Genomic DNA, 20,809 nt, shown 5'->3' with positions numbered 1-20,809 from the left:
CACCCGCCACCACGCCTGGCTAATTTTTTTCTAGTTTTTAGTAGAGACGGGGTTTCACTGTGTTTGCCAGGATGGTCTTGATCTCCTGACCTTGTGATCCACCCGCCTCGGCCTCCCAAAGTGCTGGGATTACAGGCGTGAGCCACTGCGCCTGGCCGGCTTCCAAGATTTTAATTTAGAAGGCAGCTGAGTGGAGTGTTTCTATTTCTCATTTTAAAAGCTGAATTACGTAGCTCTTTACAATATGTGATCTAGCTTTGAACAGTGGCAGTATCGTAGCCAATGAGGTTTATCTGAGGCGCAATTATTGCTAATACAATATGTGATCCTTTACCAATATGTTTTCCTTCTATAGATCAACTGCTGTCATAGAATGATTTCCTATTACCATTGAAATATATTTTGAATAAAACAAAGCATGATTTAAACACGCATTAAAATTTTTAAAATTATATATATATTTCGTTATAGAGATGAGTCTATCAATGACAAGAGGTATGTCATACCTTCTTCTTCTTCAGCAACTTTTTGCTGGCATCTGCCTTCATAGCTGTAATTTCAGGAATTACTCTTCTGCCATAAGGTGAGGGCATTGTCTCTTCCAATTGGAGTTTCTTCACCTTAGGTTTGCCAACTTTACCTTTAATTGCTTTTCCAGACATTCCAGCCAGAATATCTTCTCGTTCTTGAGCTTCCACTTTCTAAAATATAATTATAAGGCAGCAGAAGAAACATAAACAACTTCTTAGAAAAGATAATCACTACTTCATAAAATATTGAAACAAATGTTATTCACTCAGTAAAGATGAAGCTTTCCTTTTAACTTATCTAATTCAAGATTAAATAATGAAAAAAAATAAAGAATTCTAAATCAGAAGACCTGGATTGTAATCCCAATTCATCTAACTAGTTTCCCATTTGTAATACGAGCAGGCAATAGTGACTAAATAACCTAAGAACTCTCTGCCAATTCTTGGATCCCGTGATATATTACGGAATCAAGACCTCTGATAACCAGGTATCATCAAAATCCTAGCAAATCATCTACAAAGGCAGTTCTGCTAAGAAGCATGAGGCTATTTTTTTCTGCTGCTTTAGTCATAACAGAAAATATGAAAAAAACTTCCTAAATGTAAACTCAGAAAGTATGAGAAATTAAAAATGAACTTAGGCAGGTCTATGTAATGGTAAATGATGGTATAATCATGATTAATATCCTAGATTCTGCATTTACCAGAATTATTCCTTAAAATAGGCTTTGAAAGGCACAAGGAAAAAATGACATTTCTTTAGAGATTTTTTAAAAGATCTTTGTAGCACAATAGTTTAATAGAAATTACCCAAGCTTTGAAATCAGACAGTTCTGGATTTCAACTGCACTTCCACTTACTAGTTATGTATCCTCAGGAAATAACAGAGGTCAGGTGCAGTGGCTCACACCTATAACCCCAGCACTTTGGGAGGCTGAGGTGGGTGGATCACCTGAGCCCAGGAGTTTGGGACCAGCCTAGGCAACATAACAAAACCTCATCTCTACAGAGAATACAAAAATTAGACAGATGCGGTGGCACACATGTTCCAGCTATTCGGTAGGCTAAGGTAGGAGGACTGCTTGAGCCTGAATGGTTGAGGCTGCAATGAGCCATGATTGTGCCACTGCACTCCAGCCTGGGCGACAGAGCAAGACCCTGTCTCAAACAAAACAAACAAAACAAAACAAAAAAGCCAGATTACTTATAGAGCATCCACCATGTGCTAGGTATTTTAAAAACCCTGTGATCCCCATTTTATAGATGAGGAAAGTAGGTGTCTGAGAGGATGAGTAATTCTATAATGATGTAATTCCTAAGAAAGTGACTTAACCTCTCTAAGCTTCAGGATCCTTATCTGTATAATAGGTTAATAATAATCTCATTCATTTGAGGTTGTGGTGAGGGTCACTCTAAGCATTACATAGAAGACTGTGCCAGTGTACAATAGATAGATATTCAATTAGTGTTATCATTGGACTTTAAATGATACAGAGAGACATGAAATTTAAGTCTAAATCTTTTAAGATGTTAAAAATAAATACATCTAGAATTTAAGTTGTTTGGACCTATTTCATTAATTGTCAAATAGTTGTTTGGACCTATTTCATTAATTGTCAAATAATAAACTAAGATGAAAAATTAAACGTGAAACAGTATTTTTTGCTAGGGTTGTTTTGAATGACGACTTTTCATTAGTGAGGAAATTTACAGGCATAACCACAAAAGTTTCCTGTGTTTCACTATATTAGTGATCAAATGTAAAGCAATATCAGGATATCAATAATATTAGGAATAATTTTTCTTTTAATATATGATGGCTTCATTTTTAATGAATAATTTTTAAATAAATTATAACCCAGCAGGAAAAAATGTGCAAAAAAATTTAATTAATGAACAATATATGGAAAGCACAAATCAAGGAAGACTCACATTGCAGCACTTGAAAGATCGTTGAGGGAGCCTAGAAAAATAGCACTAAAAAATTCTAAACTCTTTTAGGTAACTAATTTACCACACTTGTTCTTACGAGCTCTAATTCTGACTTAGACCATCGAAGTAAAAGTAGAACATGTATACGATAAATCAACAAAGCAACTTTAAAAAAAAAAGTAATATGAGTAATAAATGGTATTTTACATTTTGCTACTCAAAAATCACATATTCATAGTGTTACCATTAATTCTAATATTTTAAGTGGGCAATTTTAGAAAAGGTGTACTTTTTATATCTTATCTCTACATTTTTATTTTTTAAATTAGAATTCTACTTGGAAAAAACTGTTATGACAATCAAATATTGAAATATCTGTTATAAATGTAAAGAGACTATCATTCTCTACTCCTAAAACCAAAGTACTTACATTCAATTATACACACATATTAGCCTTACTTCTTTCCAGGAAAACATTAAACTGAATCAATTTTTAATCTAAAAATGAGTTAACAATTTTTAACTAATTGAAAGTATATTAAATTTATTCTAAATTTCAACTTCATAGCATTTAAATTCCTCCATACAAGAAGTTGTTTATAACTTCACATAACCAGAAGCTTAATCTTAACTCAACTTATAAACACATTAACCTTCACAGAGTTAAAGAAAACTTTAAGATCACTTAAAAGAATTTCATTCTTGTTCACAAACATTACTTTTCCAAATAAATTTTGAGAGACTTAACCTACATCCAGTTCTTCAACAAACGCTGCTAAATCTTCTTTCCAAAGATCTGAAGGAGATTTTCTTTTAAGATCATTGACCTCTCGCCCCTATAATAAAAAAGTACAGTTTAAACATTCAATAGTTTTAAAATGTATGAAGGATAAATCAAAATACTTATTTTTGGAAAAAGAAAAAGATACAGATAACATTGAAATAGTTGCAAACTATTTAACCCACAAAAGTTCATACTTTTGCATCTCTCTGTTTAATCAGTTCTTCAACTTTTTCTTTAGTAAGAGACCACAGAGACATATTTAAAATATAATTAAAATCTGGGCCTGAAGGAGTTCCTGAATCGGAGGAACTATCATCATGCTGGTTTTGTGTTTCATCCTCTTCTGCTGCCTGTAAAAAATAACAAACTGTATATTAAAGTCTTGTATAGTATCAAATTAATGTTGAATTTTATTGAATAATTAGTTTAAAATTCTACAAGTGCTACACTATAAATGCTACATCTTCAGGATGGTGGGGTTATTTTAGATTACCTATAAAAATATATTTCCTTATAAAAAGTTTAAAATTTTCTAAAGACACACAATAAGATCTTCAGAAGGAATGGTAAACGCTATCCCTATTTATTCAGGAATCTGATGAAAAATTAACTGATTTCCTCAGGTACTAAGTAACAAAATGAGAGGATACCACATTTTAAAGTTAATAGAGTAGAATTAATGTTTTATCATTGCATCTTGTCAGATTTTTATACTGGTGAGTGAATGAACAATCTGAAATACAAAATAAATACCAGTTGTGAAAATTATTTTGCAGTTATTAATAAATATGTTAAGGTACATTCACTGAGGGTGAATTCTTAATAAAAATTCTCTAAAGCCAGAATATTCATGTCTGGACTCAGAGAAAGTCCACTTAAGAATTTAAGAGTTGGTGAGTTAGAGTAAGAATTTCGTCAGGGTTTTGCTGAAATTTTATTCATCAGGCCCTTGTCTACAGAAACAGCTGCAACAAAAAAATTACCTTGTGCTAATATTAAATTTCAAAATACAATGAATTCAATAAAAGTTATTTTAGGTGATATCACCTTTAAATTTTTTAAAATAACAACTGCCATTAAACAAAATTTTATCTAAGTTGTTTAAGATGATTGAGTTAACCATGACACTCCATAAAGCAAAAAGTTCACTTTTGGTAACCAAAAAAGGAAAAAAAAAAACCCTTTATAATTAAAATTTGTAAGCAAAACAATGTGTATACACAAAGTACAGTTTAAATGTACTTCATAAATAAGATAAAAATTAAAATTGCAAAGCAAGATGTTTCATTATATAAACAAAAACTATAAATTTGATTAAGCCACATTAGCCAAATAAGGAATGCTGTTGTTGAGTTGACAGATGATTAGTAAGTACCTAGATAACTGACAACAAATAATTCTACACTTTTGAAAAATTCTTCATGAAACAGCTCGTTTCTATGGAGTATTCAGGTTGTTAGACAACTATAAAAATATTACTAGGATGCAACAAAATCCTGTTTAGACTCACATTTTGGAAGTCTATTTGATCTAGGTTTCGACTGCACCCAAAGTATTATTAATAAGTGTTCTATGAATATGTGTATCTATCACTGTTAACAGAAATATAACTAAGGACACTTCCAGAAATTAAAAAAAATAAATAAACTGCAAGTTCTAATGACAAAATTCCATTATGCTTTATAAAAAACTTTAATCTTCTAATTAACTACTTTATAATTCTCTCTTCTCCAACTCTGTATAACAGGACACTCTTGTAAGAGCAGTTCCTTTTGTTACCTGAACTCCCCAAAATGTACACATGGTCAAGATGCTGAAAAAATTCTGATGGTGGTAACGCAATAACTGAAATCAAGCTAGGCTTTATCCATAAATTCTACTTCCACCAGAAGGACATTCTGAAACTGTAGAAATCTTTAGCTTTTAAGACTAAGCATTAAAAATTCATCAGCTTACTAGTTACTTTTTTTTAAAAAAAAAGTATAGCTTAAACCAACAGTGATACAGAAGGGTAAGTGTTGTAGAAACCGTAATTTGGGGTTTAACAATACAATAAAACACATTAAGAGGAAAACAAAGGGCTTCAATCATCTTAATTCTGAATGCGCCCATCTTGTCCTACCGAATTTTCTTCAAATAATGAATAAGCCTATTATCTTACTACGTAATTGCTATTCTATATAACTTGCTCTAATTTTATTCACTTTAATACATGGTTTTTACTGACTTCAAACTGAAAAATGTAAACAAAAGCAATATTTCAATGTAGTTTGATGAAACATATAAAAACATTATGATTGAGAACTCAAGTACAGGGAAGTTTAAAGTTCAAGTTATGTCACATAATTATAACTATTTTTTAAAGATGTTAATGTTATCAGAATCATATAAGCACAAGTAATCTAGTATCCAAAAAATTAATCATTCAACTTTTCTTCCTCTTCTGTAATAAATTTCTGTTCTCAATCACAACGTTGTACTGTTGTTTACATTTTTCTTTTAGTTATACAAAACATCAAAAAGCTAATTGAGGGGAATCTCAAAGTTTCAACATTCCATTCATTTAACTATTATTACTATTTTGTGATCTGCAATGGCCAACTTGCTTAATAAAACATCAGACATTTAATCTGAAGTTCCAGGGTTTAAATATCTGGCCAAAAATCCAAGAATGAAGCAGAGCTTGGTGTTTGATAAATACTGTCTATAATAATTAACATTTTGTCTCTTGTCCTCCCAGTATTAACCAAAACCAGATCAAGTGAGTGGTGACTGGATGCCATACTGTGAACGTAGGCTGATTCTGGGTGCGACCAGTCTGATTCCCAGATAATATACATGTACCTCATAAAAACCACCACCACACCACCTTTTAGTGGCAGACTCAGGGAAAAAAGGTCAAGGACACTGAGCTACCTTCTCACACCTGGAGTCATTTCTCCAGGCTCTGGTTGAGTCACACTGGCCAAGTGCTTTGTGGTGGGTGTGTACTATAAATTCCTGTACTGTATCTGTTCTGTGGACAAACAGAAGATTTCAGTCTCTAAACAGACAACTCAGCACCTTTAGTAGTACTAAATTTAAAATTTAGGGGTTGAATTTTTGTTTGTTTTGGAAGTTGCTTTTAAAAGCTTCTCTGAATGTCTTTTTCTGCAAATGATTACCTTTTCTTGTGCTTCTTTCCAGGCTTTCACTGGGTCAGATTCATAACCTCTCTGGACTAACATTTGAATCAAATCTTTCTTTGACCTATTCTCTATGTGAGGGAAAAATAAAGTTAGGATCAAGATAAGAGATTCAATTTGTATTTGCTTATATTCTACTGATAAAAATGTCTTCTATTAATAAAGTTTTTTTCCATTTTAACTAATGTTCAAATTTTTAAAGGTTGTATCTTACCTATAGTAATTTTCCCTTGTATCTTCTCTAAAATGAAACGGGCTTGATTGTTAAGCTTTGTAGATTCTGCTCCCAGCATTCCCACAAGCCACTCCTTACGTAAACCATAATAACTTAATCGTAAATCAAAGAATTCTTTCAGAATGTCTTGCACAGTTTCATATTTCTTCAGACATCCCATATGATCAAAGAGTACCTAAGCGAAACACATATATTTTGCAGATCATATAGATCTGTACTGGTATTTTAACTTACATAACATCTACAAAATTTAAAATAACCATAATATATAACCATAATGCATGTATATGAACACAGACTACCCCTAAAAACCATTAAACAGAACTAAAACTATTAAGCACATTTCTGTAAATATTCCTTTGGTGACTGCAAGCTGATCAATTCTCATGACGACGAAACTATTTAAAATAGGAATAATTTTGAAAGACAAAAATAGGCCTTTAAAAAAGGGCTCTTAAAGTAGCCATAAAACCACCTAAAAAATGATTTTTCCCCAAACTGAAAACATACTTATTCTATTGCTAAGCTTAAAAATGTTAAAGTTTTTCCTCCCCCATATATTCTGTGTATATGCATTTGTCCCCTTTCTCTCTCTCTTTTATATCTGCTGTAATCCAGTCACCCAAACTCCCTATCCTTTTTTTCTTTCTTCCATCAGCCTTTCTCAGCAGACTATGGCACTTTTTCTCAGCCACTGTACCATTGCTGAACTTTTTTTACTTTTTTAAATCTAAAAGGTAATTTGGAATGGAACTTGAAGAATCACACACTTAAAAGTTTCTACCTTCCTCCCCAGTTGTACAAAGATAAATGTACAAGTTTAATAAAGCAGATTAGAGTTACGAGTACTCTACAGTTAAAATGCTAATAGAGATGGGCATAAAGTACACAAAGGCCCTCCAATAACCACTCTCGTAACTTTTAGTCAATGTGTGTGAAGGTGTGTGTATCCTGTGTATTCAAGCCCAGATGCATAAACACAGAGTTGAGAGTAAGGTAGTGGACAATACTAGAAGAAAGGAACGTGGCCCTAGAATCTTCGGCAAAAAATGCCTTCAGGCTTACTACAGCCACTCTCATTATGAAACCAATTATAATAATCTGACTTACACCATGCAAGAAAGATTAAATTAATAGTAAATCTAATAAATTACCATGGAATTACAAGTAAGAGTAGTTTGAAGTTTAAAAACTTTATGCAGTCCAGCAGCTTCTGCTTGCGCTAGTTTCTCTTCAGTCATTTTCACCACAAATTTCACAGTTGTGTCAGTATGATATTCTTTATAATCAGAAATTAATGCTGGTGTTTTATCTGTTCCATTTAGCATAGGTTCTAAAACCTGTTCTTTGTATACCTATAAAAGATTTAAAAATAAGTGATTCTTTTCATGACACACTCTCATGTTCCCATACTACAAGTCATACAGTCTTTTGAAAATTCTCAACTCTTATGGGGAATTAAAAAGGAAACCCTGATCTCTATCCTCTCCTATCCAATCAGTATAGAAGGCAATATATGGGGATCTTGGTGGTAGGAAAAGACGTAAGTAGTAATGGTGCTGACCCACTCATACTCTAAAGGGTAAGATAAAGGCTGAGTATGAAAAGGATGACATCAACTAGCTTTTAGATTTGTAAAGTTGATACTGACATGAATTTACTGACCACATTTATAAGAATTAAAAACACTATGTCATATTCTACTCCTTTCATTCTAAATACAAAGATAATAGTCTATAAAAGCCTTACCTAACATAAGTCATACTACACTACTTAGATATAAATACTATTTAAATATTCAAAGCACAAATTCAACTGAAGGGTAAAAGAAGCTACAGGAATTTTTTTAACACTACGCATGCTTAGGACAAACAATGGTGGAACCATCCTTACCAGAAAAAATTGCTTAATACACTGCCCTTCCCACAGGCAAATCACATATTTACACTGACCTGTGTCCAAGTTCTAACTGGAAGCTCTGTAATTTCTACTGTGTTTCTGTCCACTACAAATATTTCACCACTGACTGCATACTGGTTTTGACCAAGTTCTTGAATCGTCCCTTTAAAGTTTTTGTAGTTTGGAAGCTGTAGAGAAAAATGTAAATAGCATTGACTTCTCTCTTGAGTACCAGTACCATGACTCTATGGTCTAACATTGACAGATTAATGTACCTCAAACAGAATTTCTCATCCTCAATTGTCCCTTTCCAACTTATCAATTGATCTTAAACTCATAGCTTCTGTTAATATAACCTGAACATCCTCCAATCTCAAAATGTTAGTGTCATCTTTCCTAGTCTTCCTGGAACAGTACTTTCTTTCAGCCTACTTCCCCTACACCTACTTCTCCCCTAGATCAATATCCTTTAAATTCAAACTCCTTGGGGCTCACATTGAAAGCATTCCATAGTCTGAACCCAACCTGGCTTTCAATTTTTTCTCTAATGACTTGTCTTACAAAACCACTACTCTTCTCCCACATTTTGTTTGACTATTTTGAATATTCTCACTTTCACTCTATCCACAAGTCCTGACACATATTCAGGCCCAACCCCATTCATCATTCATCTACATAAATCTTATTCATCCTTCCCAACTGAATTATAAGTCATCTCTCCCTCTTCTAAGTTTTCGTTTGTTCGTTTTGAGACAGGGTCTCTACTTTGCCACCCAGGCTGGAGCGCAGTGGCGCGATATTGGCTCATTGCAGCCTCAACAACCTGGGCTCAAGCGATCCTCCCACCTCAGCCTCCCAAGTAGCTGGGGTTACAGGTGCGTGCCACCATGTCCAGCTAATTTTTGTATTTTTGTAGAGACAGGGTTTTGTTATGTTGCCCAGGCTGGCCTTGAACTCCTGAGCTAGTGATCTGCCCAGCTCAGCCTCCCAAAGTGCTGGGATTATAGACATGAGTCACTGCACCTGGCCTATTCTAAAATTCTTACTCATTATTATCATTAAGAAATTGAATATATAGGAAGGGCATAGTGGCTCACGCCTGTAATCCCAGCACTCTGGGAAGCCAAAGCAGGCGGATCACCTGAGGCCAGGAGTTCGAGACCAGCCTGGCCAACACAGTGAAACCCCGTCTCTACTAAAAATACAAAAATTAGCCGGACATGGTGGCACACACCTGTGGCCCCACCTACTCAGAAGGCTGAGGCAGCAGAATCGCTTGAACCTGGGAGGTGGAGGTTGCAGTGACCCAAGATCACACCACTGTACTCCAGCCTGGGTGACAGAGTGATACTCTGTCTCAAAAAAAAAAAAAAAAAAAAAAAGAAACTGAGCACATAGCATAGGATATTTCTTCTGGCATACTGAGCAACTATCAGTATCGTTGGTCACTGTTAAATTTCAGGCCTTGATGCTTCAATGTCTTGTCTTGACAACTGTCTAACTTTCCGAAGACAAAAACTATAGCTCTTTATCTCACCACTTTACACAGTTTCATATACATAGTAGGCACATAAGCAGCATTTATTGATCAAATACACTATCTTAACAATCTAAAATCCATTAAAGAATTCAAAACCATTTCAGTAACACACTATCATTAAAAATTTGATGCTTATGTTAGAAATATTTTAAAGTACTTTAAAATATTTAAGAGAAAAAGCAGAATATATGTCTTATTGTTAAAGAGTAACTTTCATTTTAAAATACAAAAATGAAATAAAACTTGGAAAAATACATCAAAATATTGTCTCTATATTGTGGGATTATGGATTTTTTCCTCTTTCCTTATCTATATTTTCTACAATAAGCATTATCATTTTGGTAATACAAACACACTTTTCTCCAGGTAATTTTAAATCATGGGGAGAAAGGAAGGACATTTTTTGAGGACATTTTTCTTGGAGGTCTGAGCAGAGTGAATGATACAAGAAAAGAGCATAAAAAAAAATGGGGATTTGTTTTTTTTTTTGAGACGGAGTTCATTCTGTTGCGCAGGCTGGAGTACAGTGGCACAATCTTGGCTCACTGCAACCTCCACCTCTCAGGTTCAAGTGATTCTCCTGCCTCAGCCTCCCAAGTAGCTGGGATGACAGGCGCCCACCAGCACGCCCGGCTAATTTTTGTATTTTTAGTAAAGACAGGGTTCTGCCTGGTTTGGCCAGGCTGGCCTAGAACTCCTGACCTCAGATGATACACCCACCTCAGCCGCCCAAAGTGCTAGGATCACAGGCATGAGCCACCGCACCCAAGCAACACCTAATTTTTTTTGTATTTTTAGTAGAGACGGGGTTTCCCAATGTTGGTCAGTCTGGTCTGGAACTCCTGACCTCAGGTGATCCACACGTCTCGGCCTAGGCCTTGGCCTCCCAAAGTGCCAGGATTACAGGTGTGAGTAACCACGCCCAGCCTTGCGGATATATTTAAAATATATACAATGTAGTTTTTATCTTTTTACAAATGGTACACTAATGAATACAATGTGTTTTTAAGCATCCTTACAAACTAATAAGAGGTGGTAGTTTGAGAACAGAAACAAAGTTACATATAATTTTATCAGAAAAGGATTGTTTTCTATTAATATATGGTTTAGAGGTTTGAAAACCTGGAATATGAGGTGTTTCTAAATTTAAATAAACAGTTTCTCCCCATGAAACTTACCTCCAGAACTCATTCCAAAGTTTATACCTTTTACTGTAGGCACATATCAAATTATACCCTAATTAGGTCTTTATGGTCTACAATATGTTCTAAAATAAAAATACTCCATTACTTTTCTAAAATGACTGGACTTTGTAGCTTACCCATTGTCATTTGTTAAATAAACAATAAGTTCAAAATAATTACCATGGGATGAGGATCCAAGCCATCTAGCATTCGTCTGACATTGTTCACAATTTCCCTAGCATCATAGTTGGGTAGTTTACAAGCCCATCCAGTACCAATGCCCTCAGCACCATTTATTAAAACCATGGGAATTATGGGAATATACCACTCAGGCTCTACACGTTGATTATCATCATAAAGGAACTTAAGCAAGTTGTCATCCACGGCAGGAAAAAGTAGCCTTGCTAAAGAGCTAATGAAAAAAAAAGCAGCAAATGAAAAAATGTCATGGCTTTGCGAAAGAAACTTTATACATAATTGAAAACTTCACATTGCAAAAATAAATCTTTTAAAGACAATGCATTTTCAGTAATGTTGATTACGTTTGCTTAACAATAAAATCTGCCTAACTGTATTATCAAATGCATCTTTCTCTCAGTTACAAGCCCAGAATAAAATAGTCCTATTTTACTTAGGTACTTACTTACCTGACTTCTTTAATATTGATAACTTTTTAAGAATTTCCTATTACTCTGAATAAAGCATATAACCCATCTTCAGCCTAAAGAGTAAAGTTAGTGAGAAAAACACCCTGCATTCATTAGGACTGATTTCACCAATTAATTCATAAAAATTAAGGTCAATTGACTTCATTCTATTTGTGGTCAAATAATTTGGAACATTCACCTTCTAAGTAGAATAACCAATCAATCACATCTCTCCACAGCTATAATTCCATCAAACATTTAGTCAGTTGGTTCCAAATCAAATCAAACTTTATACCATTGTATCAGTAAATATTTACCTTAACATTGTGAAAATATAACGAGGGCTTGCAGCATCTTTGCCACCATGAAGCCGAGTTCCAAACTGACCAATAGGCTGAAGCAAGTTAATGTTGTTACTTCCCACAAAGTTCTGAGCCAAATTCACAATAGTCATCATCAATGCTTGCTATACAACAGAAGGCGGCAGAACATAACATTAATGTTCTAAATTTTCTATAATTATTCCCCAACTTGTATTAAAATCCAAGTGAAGAATAAAAGCTTTAGAATCTCACTAATCTGTATATTCTGTTCTTAACTCTTTTACATTTCTGAAGACTTTACTAAAGGAAAAATACGTGTAATTATCATTCTTCAAGACAATAATTACAGTTCTCAACGGATTCCAATCTTAATGCTTACTTCTCCATGATGATAAGCCGACATCTCAGCAACAGATCCAGCCAACTGGGCAACTTTTACTTCACGTTTATCATTCCTCTTGAAACAGGTAAATAAAACTTTCCGCTGGCCAGGTTTAAAGCCTATTTTTAAAAGAGTTCTTTTAAAATGTTACCTCAAGATACAGTTGTAACAATTCAGGGAAATAAAGCAAAGATACAATTTGCTTTTCAAGAATATCAGTAAAATTGTTACTTGAGATTCTGTACCAAAGTGAGTATATATTAACACATTTGTTTTGTTTTGTTTTTTTCCCCAGAAAGCTATCTGCAGGTATACACTAACATGTTTTTATGCCATCTCCATATATTCCAAAAGTGAACTGCTAACTGAAAGACAACATTCTGGCCTCAAAGAATCACCCAGTGGCACCAAACTCTTTTAACAGTAGTTTCCAAACACTCATACAACCAAAATGCCATTTGTAGCTAACTAAACTGCCAGCATGCCATCAAGGATCCTGAAATCTATTCTAATTATCCCACTCAGGAAAACCCTTATAAAAAGAGATTTATTGTGGTAGTGAAGAATAAAGGCTTTAGAATCTCACTAATCTGTATATTCTTCTCAACTTGGTCATTTACCACGTGACTAAGCAAATAACTAGTAAGTCTGTGTCCTTATCCAAGTAATAGAAATAATTACTTTCCTAATACAGTTATCATAAGGATTGCATGAAACAATGTGGGCAAATCACTCTGCTTTCTTATCATTCTTCTTGCTCTAGGCCAAGCTTGTCCAACCCATGGCCCATGGGCTGCATGTGGCCCAACACAAATTTATCAATTTTCTTAAAACATCATGTTTTTTTTTGTTTTGTTTTGTTTTTGCGATTATTTTTGTTTTTTGTTTTTGTTTTAAGTTCATCAGCTATCATTAGGGTTAGTGTATTTTACATTTGGCCCAAGACAATTCTTCCTCTTCCAATGTGGTCCAGGGAAGCCAAAAGATTAGACACCCCTGCTCTAGGCCAATGAGCACAGTAACAATCTTTTCAGTATATGCCATCGCTGTAATCATACTGGACCCAGAGTATGATAAAACATGAGGATGATAAAATATGGTAACTTCCTTAATAATTTTGTAATTTAATTCTAGAGGCAAAATGAACAAACATAAAATAAGAGGTACATAATAATTGGCATAGAAGTTAAGGTATCTAAGACCAATTTAGAGTAGAATTGCTAGGGAAGGCTTCATAGAAGAAAGGCAATTTGTGGCTAGAACTTGAGGGATAGGTAGAATCATCTATTACCAGAAAAGCCAAGCAATACAAAGATCAACAAATGGTAAAGGTTATGAGAAAAAAAAAGTTCTAGATAGAAGATGAAAATCTGCTTCAACTAACAAGAAATAGTTTCTAAATTTTTTTCAAGTTAGAAATAGTTCCTAAATTTTTTCAAGTTAAGTTAAAGCTTTAGGCTTTGGATAATGCGGAATAAAAGTTTTTTAAAATTTAATCTCTGATAAATATTCTAGAAATGATCAAAATTCCATTTTACTTTGTATTTTAGAAAATTTGCAGACAACTTGGGCAAAAGCTTTAAGACTTTTAAAATTAATTTTCCTGAAAAACTCAGAAAGGGTTTAAAAGTTTCAAATTAAGGAATATTAAAGATTTCAGCACTATGAAAACATGTAACAAAAGCAAAATCAAAAAGGCCTTAAATTCGTCTGAACAAGTTCTTCATATACAAAATTTCAAGTAAGAATTTTAATATGTATCATAAGGATGGCTTAAAGTACATAAAATTAAACTATAGTAAATAAAATACAAAAATGAGGTTTTTAAATAAACATTACTCACCATCAACAAGAGATGGTATAGATCTTTCATTGTCTGAGTTTGAGAAGAGAATCAATTCCTTGTTGATGAAATCATTATAAGTCAAATGCTTTGTTGCAGTACCATATAAAAATTGCTAAGAGAAAAGTTATATAGCAATATTATCATTATTACTGCATGAATTCTAGTCTCTCTCTCCTTCTTCCCCCAGGTCACCACTCTTAAGACTAACCTCTGGTAAGCCATGTAGCCTACGCTGTCTCCGGTCTTCCATAAAATTTGTTAACCATTCTTTTCTGTCATCAATCTTCTTCTTACTGAATGCCTGAAAGATTCCAGGTAATGATTTTGCACATTAAAAATAAAATAAATTTAATTACAAAATTAAAACTTATAACTGGCCAATAACTAATTCTTAATTTCTGGAAAATTAGGTTATTTTACAATATTTTTATCAAAAACACATTTGAACTAAGGTCTTTCAATTAAAGAAGTTTATACTAGCACAGCATCATCTGGGGAAAAAACTAAAATTAACTAGCTTGAGCATTCAAAAGAGACTTTTCATAGGGAACCAGGACTGGGAGGAAAGGAACAGAAGGTAGGGGGATGGCTAACAAAAGCTTTTAAAGAATTAACTTAATTACCAAGGTAATGGCAGCATCATCTTCAGGACCAGCGTATCTAAACAAGATGCGATGCCTTTCCATATCAGCAAAATATTCCTTTGCTTCTTTAGCTGTACTAGTACCCAATCCTGCACAATTTTAAAAATAAAAGTGAGTCATGGATATCAATGTCTGTTCAAAACCATCAAGTGAAAAGTTGGTGGAAAAGTTGTAACAGATGGATCACGCTGGCAACACCTATACCAACTGCAATCTTAATAAGCAACTAAAGACAAAGTAGACATTAGATGCTTCCTGATGAAAGTACACAGCGATACCTATGAAATGTTTTTGCCAAACAACTGTAACCCAAATCTGATCACGCCTGTGATTTAACCATCAGTTAACCGAAAATAAGGGCACAGGAAAATACTATATATTAAATGTAACTAGAGGAATATAATTAACAAAATCCAGAATGTGGAAAATTACACAGAACAAACAACCCAACTTAACAAATAAATTACAAGGAAAGAATATAAAAAGAGAAATGCTGTATTAATAAACTTATCAATCAAATGCAATGTGTGGACCTTATATGGATCCTAACTTTGGAAAAAAAAAAAAACTCAGGCTAAGCACGGTGCCTCATGCCTGTAATCCCAGCACTTTGGGAGGCTAAAGTGGGTGATCACTTGAGGCCAGGACTAGACCACCCTGGCCGACACTGCAAAACCCTGCCCCTACTAAAAATAGCCAGGCATGGTGGCACAAGCCTGTAATCCCAGCTACTCGAGTGGCTGAAGCATGAGAATCACTTGAACCCATGAGGGAGAGGTTGCAGTAAGCCAAGATCCCACCACTGCACTCCAGCCTGGGCAACAGAGCAAGACTCCATCTCAAAAAAATAAAATAAAAATAAAAAACTCTAAAAATAAACATTTTTAATACAGTCCAGGGGAATTTTAACACTGGTTGGGTATTTAACATTATCCAAAAAAAAAGGGAGCCAGGCATGGTGGCTCACACCTGTAATCCCAGCACTTTGGGAGGCCAAGGTGGGTGGATGGCTTGAAATCAGGAGTTCAAGATCAGCCTGGGCAACAAACCAAACCCCATCTCTACAAAAATACAAAAATTAGCTGGGTGTGGTGGCACACGCCTGTAGTCCCAGCTACTTGGGGGGCTGAGGCAAGAGGATCACTTGAGCCCGGAAGGTCAAGGTGGCAGTGAGCTGTGTTCATGCTACTTCTCTCCAGCCTGGGTGACAAAGCGAGACCCTGTCTCAACAATAGGATATTAAAGAAGGTCATGATAATGGTATTATGGGTTACTTAAAGAAATTCTTTTAGAAATACATACTAGTTATAGGTGAAATACTAGACTATAATGTCTGGAAGTTTTTTCAAACTAATGGAGTGGCAATAAAGGAAGTTTACAGGAAACAAGACTGGCCATTGGAATGGTGATCCCATTCAATGGAATCTATTACATTATTCTATTTGCATAAATTTTTCTGTAACAATATTTTAAAATCAGTGATAGCTATTTTCGAAGTCTAAAATAGAGTCAAACTTTCAAGATGTCTTTTAGATTGCTTTCATAAGAATACATTTATATCAATATTTAAAATCTAAGTATTTTAAAATACAAACCTTTATAGTACTTGATTTTCCAGGCTTTCTGATTTTCTATATGTTTTTTCCACTCATCAAATTCAGGAATACTGTAGAAGGAAAGTTCCTGCTTATTTTTGCTTGCCTTGAATTAATTAAAAAAAAAATTAGTTTTTCTGCTACCCTTTAAGACAACAATATAAAAATATATTAATGCAAAGAGTACCTTGACAATAGGAGTAATGAACTCTTCAAGAAAACCATGCTTCAAAAGTGATGGCCAATTGTGATGGATGAAATTAATAAGCAGGCCTTTTATGTGAGAACCATCTTGATCCTAAATAAATGTTAGTAAAGTAAAAAAATCCTGTAATACTTTTATAAAATGATTACTTAAACAAATTTTAAAACCTGTGAATGCAAAAAAACAAAATTCTGAATTTTAGAAATGCACTTTACAAAAGCTATTAAGATGATCACACTAAATTTTTTCTTAATATGTAAATAAAGAATATAGTAGTAATAGACTGAATGTCATTATAAAAATATATTATCATTGTATCTGTTCTATAGTTTCCCCAGATTTCACTAAAAGAATGATTTAAGGATGGAAAATACATAAAATAAAACATGGCTACGATGCCACCTTAATGGGCAATGGTAGGGAAATCCAGGTAATACAGATATTCACAAGTCTTCCTTAGATAAAAAATTGGAAAATTTCTGCTTAAAACTACATATTAATAGTTTTTTCAGTTGCAGATTTTCTCTACAAATACTTTAGAGTGTGTAAGAGAAAATAGTTGAATGCATCTAAAATCCTTACTTTTCAATTTTCTAGTTCTTGATTACTGTCATTTTACTATTTAAGTCTTCTTGGTATTTGTGCATTCCAAATCATGCCATCATATATAAATATTAACCATTATCATGAATCTTTCTTACTTGTTAATTCCACAATTTTGTTCCTGCTTGTAGGCAGGCTGCCATACTACCACACTGTATTATGTTCTCCTCACACATATTGCATTTTAAAATATTTTTAACTAACCCATAAGACTGTTACCCCAAAAATTAGATAATGTAAAATGTGCTTCATACAAATGTTTCCACTAAAAGATGAAGTTTTTTTATTTTTTCCCCTGATGTATAATCACTTTCAGTTATACTATCTTGGGGCAAGTCTCATAAAACAAATATTAAAAGTAGAATCTGAAGAAGACATGAATTTAAAATATATGGTAACTTTAAAACCAACCTGATCGGTCATAATCATAATCTTTCCATAGCGTAAGGTTTTCAGAGATTCTGCATCATCGTAACTTTTCTTATATTGTAGACCAACTATTTTAATAATATTATTTATTTCAGCATTTTCCATGATCTGTTCAAAACGGAAAAGCATTGAAAGTAGTTCAAAGTGTTGAAATATACAATGAGTCAGAAATTACATTTAAAAATTCCACAAGTTTAGTAAAGTATTAGAAATGTTATGTGTATGTGTGCGTGTGTGTATACATATATATACACATATATACCTGTTTATGAGAAGCTTCCCGTACGTTAAGAATTTTGCCCCTGAGTGGAAAAACTCCGTATCTGTCTCGTCCAATCACACCTAATCCAGACACAGCCAGTGATTTGGCAGAGTCTCCCTCTGTTAATATCAGTGTACACTCCAGGGAATGTTTGCCACCTGAGAGAAATTTAAAATTATACATAGTAAAAATTTCTCATACTTTTACTGATGATAAAAATGAAGTCAGAAAATTAACATCAGAATGCTGACAGTGAAAGATTATAAAAGTTATCTTACATTATTGCTCAGTACAAATATTAAGTATATTTTATTGAATTCCTATCCCCTGAAAACTAGTAATATATTGTGTATGTGATAATTTCAATGAAGTAAAATTACACTCTCAATGGAAAATCATAGTCTAACTATATGTGGAAAATAAAAAATTTCTGTAACTAGATAAATTAAAAGTGAAACTTAAATCAAAATCTTATTTAAAAATATCAATCTTACCAGCATCATTAGCGTCATCCAGTTTGGGAATACCTTTGATTTTACTGTATTTTACTGATGAACACTTCTTATTCAGCTGAGTCTGAGCCTTAAATTTCACCCAGTTTAGGATACTTTCTACAATGCCACAATTAGAGGCCTAAAAATAAAAGAATAATGGTATACAAACAAGCTGAAAATTCATACATTTAGCTAAAATGTATAGGGCCTAATGCAAGACCTAGAATCTGTACAATTTTAAGGTATTTTAGGGCAAAACAATAATGGTGATAAGCATCATGATACATGCTAACCAATTTTTACTCAGCTACAGTAAAACTAAAGCTAAAATATAAATACATTAAAAAGGATAACTTTTACATATGAGAAACATTCTATTATAATAAACTCCATGAGGAATATACATTGCTCTTGTTACAAATTAATTTTATTAAAATTAACACAGTGAGAACAGATCCACACATGAACCTACTAGCTGGGAAATTCTAGACGTTGACATTTCTGATATCCTTCAATACAAAATGTGAGCCTTTAATTCACTATGACAAAAAGTATTAACCTAAAAGGAACATTAGGATAACCTTGGTAACTTATGAATAGACTTCATTCTTTAAATAGTTTGGTAACAAATTTCAACATTACATATTGTTTGTACTCTGCAGTGAATCAATCTGTGGCAAGATGTTAACCCAGACAGAAAAAGGAAAAGAAAGTTAAGCATCTCCAACTCTAAGTACTAAAGATTTTTTATCATCCTGGGTGATTTGATGTTAGGTGTATAAAACAGTTTTTTGGAATGTTTAAGACATAAACAAAAGAGGTGAACTGTGTTGCCAAATTTAAACTTAGTGCACCTAAAATGAAAAAGTATAAAATTTAAAGTCAAATCACTTCATCAAGGAAACAACTGTTATGAGGACAGAAATTTGGGAAAGCATTAACATAGGGTAATTTGTACTCAGAATTCATTAAGATTAGATCCAAAAGTACTATTTCTACAGGCCTTAAGTTAGAACCTAAAAACAACTTTTGTTTTTGTTTCTGATAATCTACTTTTTGGAATATGAGAAATACGTTAGTTCTAGTGCAGTTATACAGTATTTCCCCACCAAAATTCCAAAGAGGAGAGGCTGTGATTGATTCATCTTCATTTATTTATTTGGGCTCTCACATTATTTTAGAGAAGTTAAGGTAGCCTAAAAAAATTACGTGCAAAGCAAAGCAACTTTAAAACATGTAGAAAATAGTACATTTTGTTATGCATATGTTACCACAATTTTTAAACATGTGTAAAGATAAAATCAGTAGATCAAGTTGAAATGAGAGTATAAAAGATGAAAGAGTTGCATGAGGATCGGTACATTTGTTAGGGGAAATATGACCTTTACAATGGTCAATGCAAAACTAAAAATCCAATTAGTTACACAATTTCCTACTTTAGTTCTTGGCAAAACAATTGTTTTAGGAAACATTAAAGTCTACCCTTTAAAGTTATCAAATTAAGCATATTAGTTTGCAGTGCAAGCATGCTTATACCCACAATTAATATGATAAAAGAAACTAATCACAAATAAAGTAAATCAAGAAAACTACCTAATCAACTCTTAATAACAACAATAAAAAATAATACAAGTTTTATACAAGTTTTACTCACTGCTTTAAAAAATTTTTCTGACAGCTGGCATTTAGACCCAAAACTTTTGGGCTGCAGAGTCATGTTTTCCTTAGTCTGAGAATCAAAAGTTGGATTTTCAATAAGGCAATTAATAAAAACCCATATATGGTTTTTTACCTGTTGAAAACATAACAAAAACAGTCAACATCAGAGCTGATATTTAGTAATTCAGCATATATATAATGCATATATATGCATCATATACAATATATAACGCATCCCTTACTTGAAATGGTTTCACTGATACACCAGCTTTGTTCTTTTTCTTAACCACTTCAATCAGTTTACCAACAACTTGATCTACCACATAATCCACGTGCCGTCCACCCTAAAGAAAGAAAACATGTAAAATCCGAATTCCTGTATTGTTAAAGTAGCAAAATATTTTATCTGTATTATAAACCCTATTTTCTAA

The 20,809-nt window shown here is 33.3% G+C and overlaps 1 protein-coding gene and 1 pseudogene across 2 annotated transcripts in view; one reads left to right on the top strand and one right to left on the bottom strand.

The window, feature by feature from the left end:
* The window catches only part of TOP2B (DNA topoisomerase II beta), a 66,528-nt gene that overhangs the window by 13,991 nt on the left and 31,728 nt on the right, over positions 1-20,809 (bottom strand). For both annotated transcript variants that reach the window (XM_015132251.3, NM_001265701.1), the window contains 20 exon segments: positions 20,621-20,722; positions 20,374-20,511; positions 18,720-18,858; positions 18,226-18,383; positions 17,946-18,071; positions 16,914-17,024; positions 16,727-16,832; positions 15,111-15,220; positions 14,696-14,788; positions 14,485-14,599; positions 12,639-12,760; positions 12,254-12,402; positions 11,470-11,701; positions 8,619-8,753; positions 7,821-8,021; positions 6,646-6,841; positions 6,411-6,502; positions 3,441-3,596; positions 3,215-3,298; positions 507-701 (listed from right to left, as the gene is read on the bottom strand). In XM_015132251.3, the coding sequence (XP_014987737.2) occupies positions 507-701; positions 3,215-3,298; positions 3,441-3,596; positions 6,411-6,502; positions 6,646-6,841; positions 7,821-8,021; positions 8,619-8,753; positions 11,470-11,701; positions 12,254-12,402; positions 12,639-12,760; positions 14,485-14,599; positions 14,696-14,788; positions 15,111-15,220; positions 16,727-16,832; positions 16,914-17,024; positions 17,946-18,071; positions 18,226-18,383; positions 18,720-18,858; positions 20,374-20,511; positions 20,621-20,722 (2,760 nt within the window).
* Positions 254-382, top strand: LOC114676675 (U4 spliceosomal RNA; annotated as a pseudogene).

This window comes from Macaca mulatta, chromosome 2 (assembly GCF_049350105.2).
Source record: "Macaca mulatta isolate MMU2019108-1 chromosome 2, T2T-MMU8v2.0, whole genome shotgun sequence".
Taxonomy (NCBI): Eukaryota; Metazoa; Chordata; class Mammalia; order Primates; family Cercopithecidae; genus Macaca; species Macaca mulatta.
The sequence above is the reverse complement of the archived record's forward strand: the minus strand, read 5'-3'. Positions and strand labels throughout refer to the sequence as shown.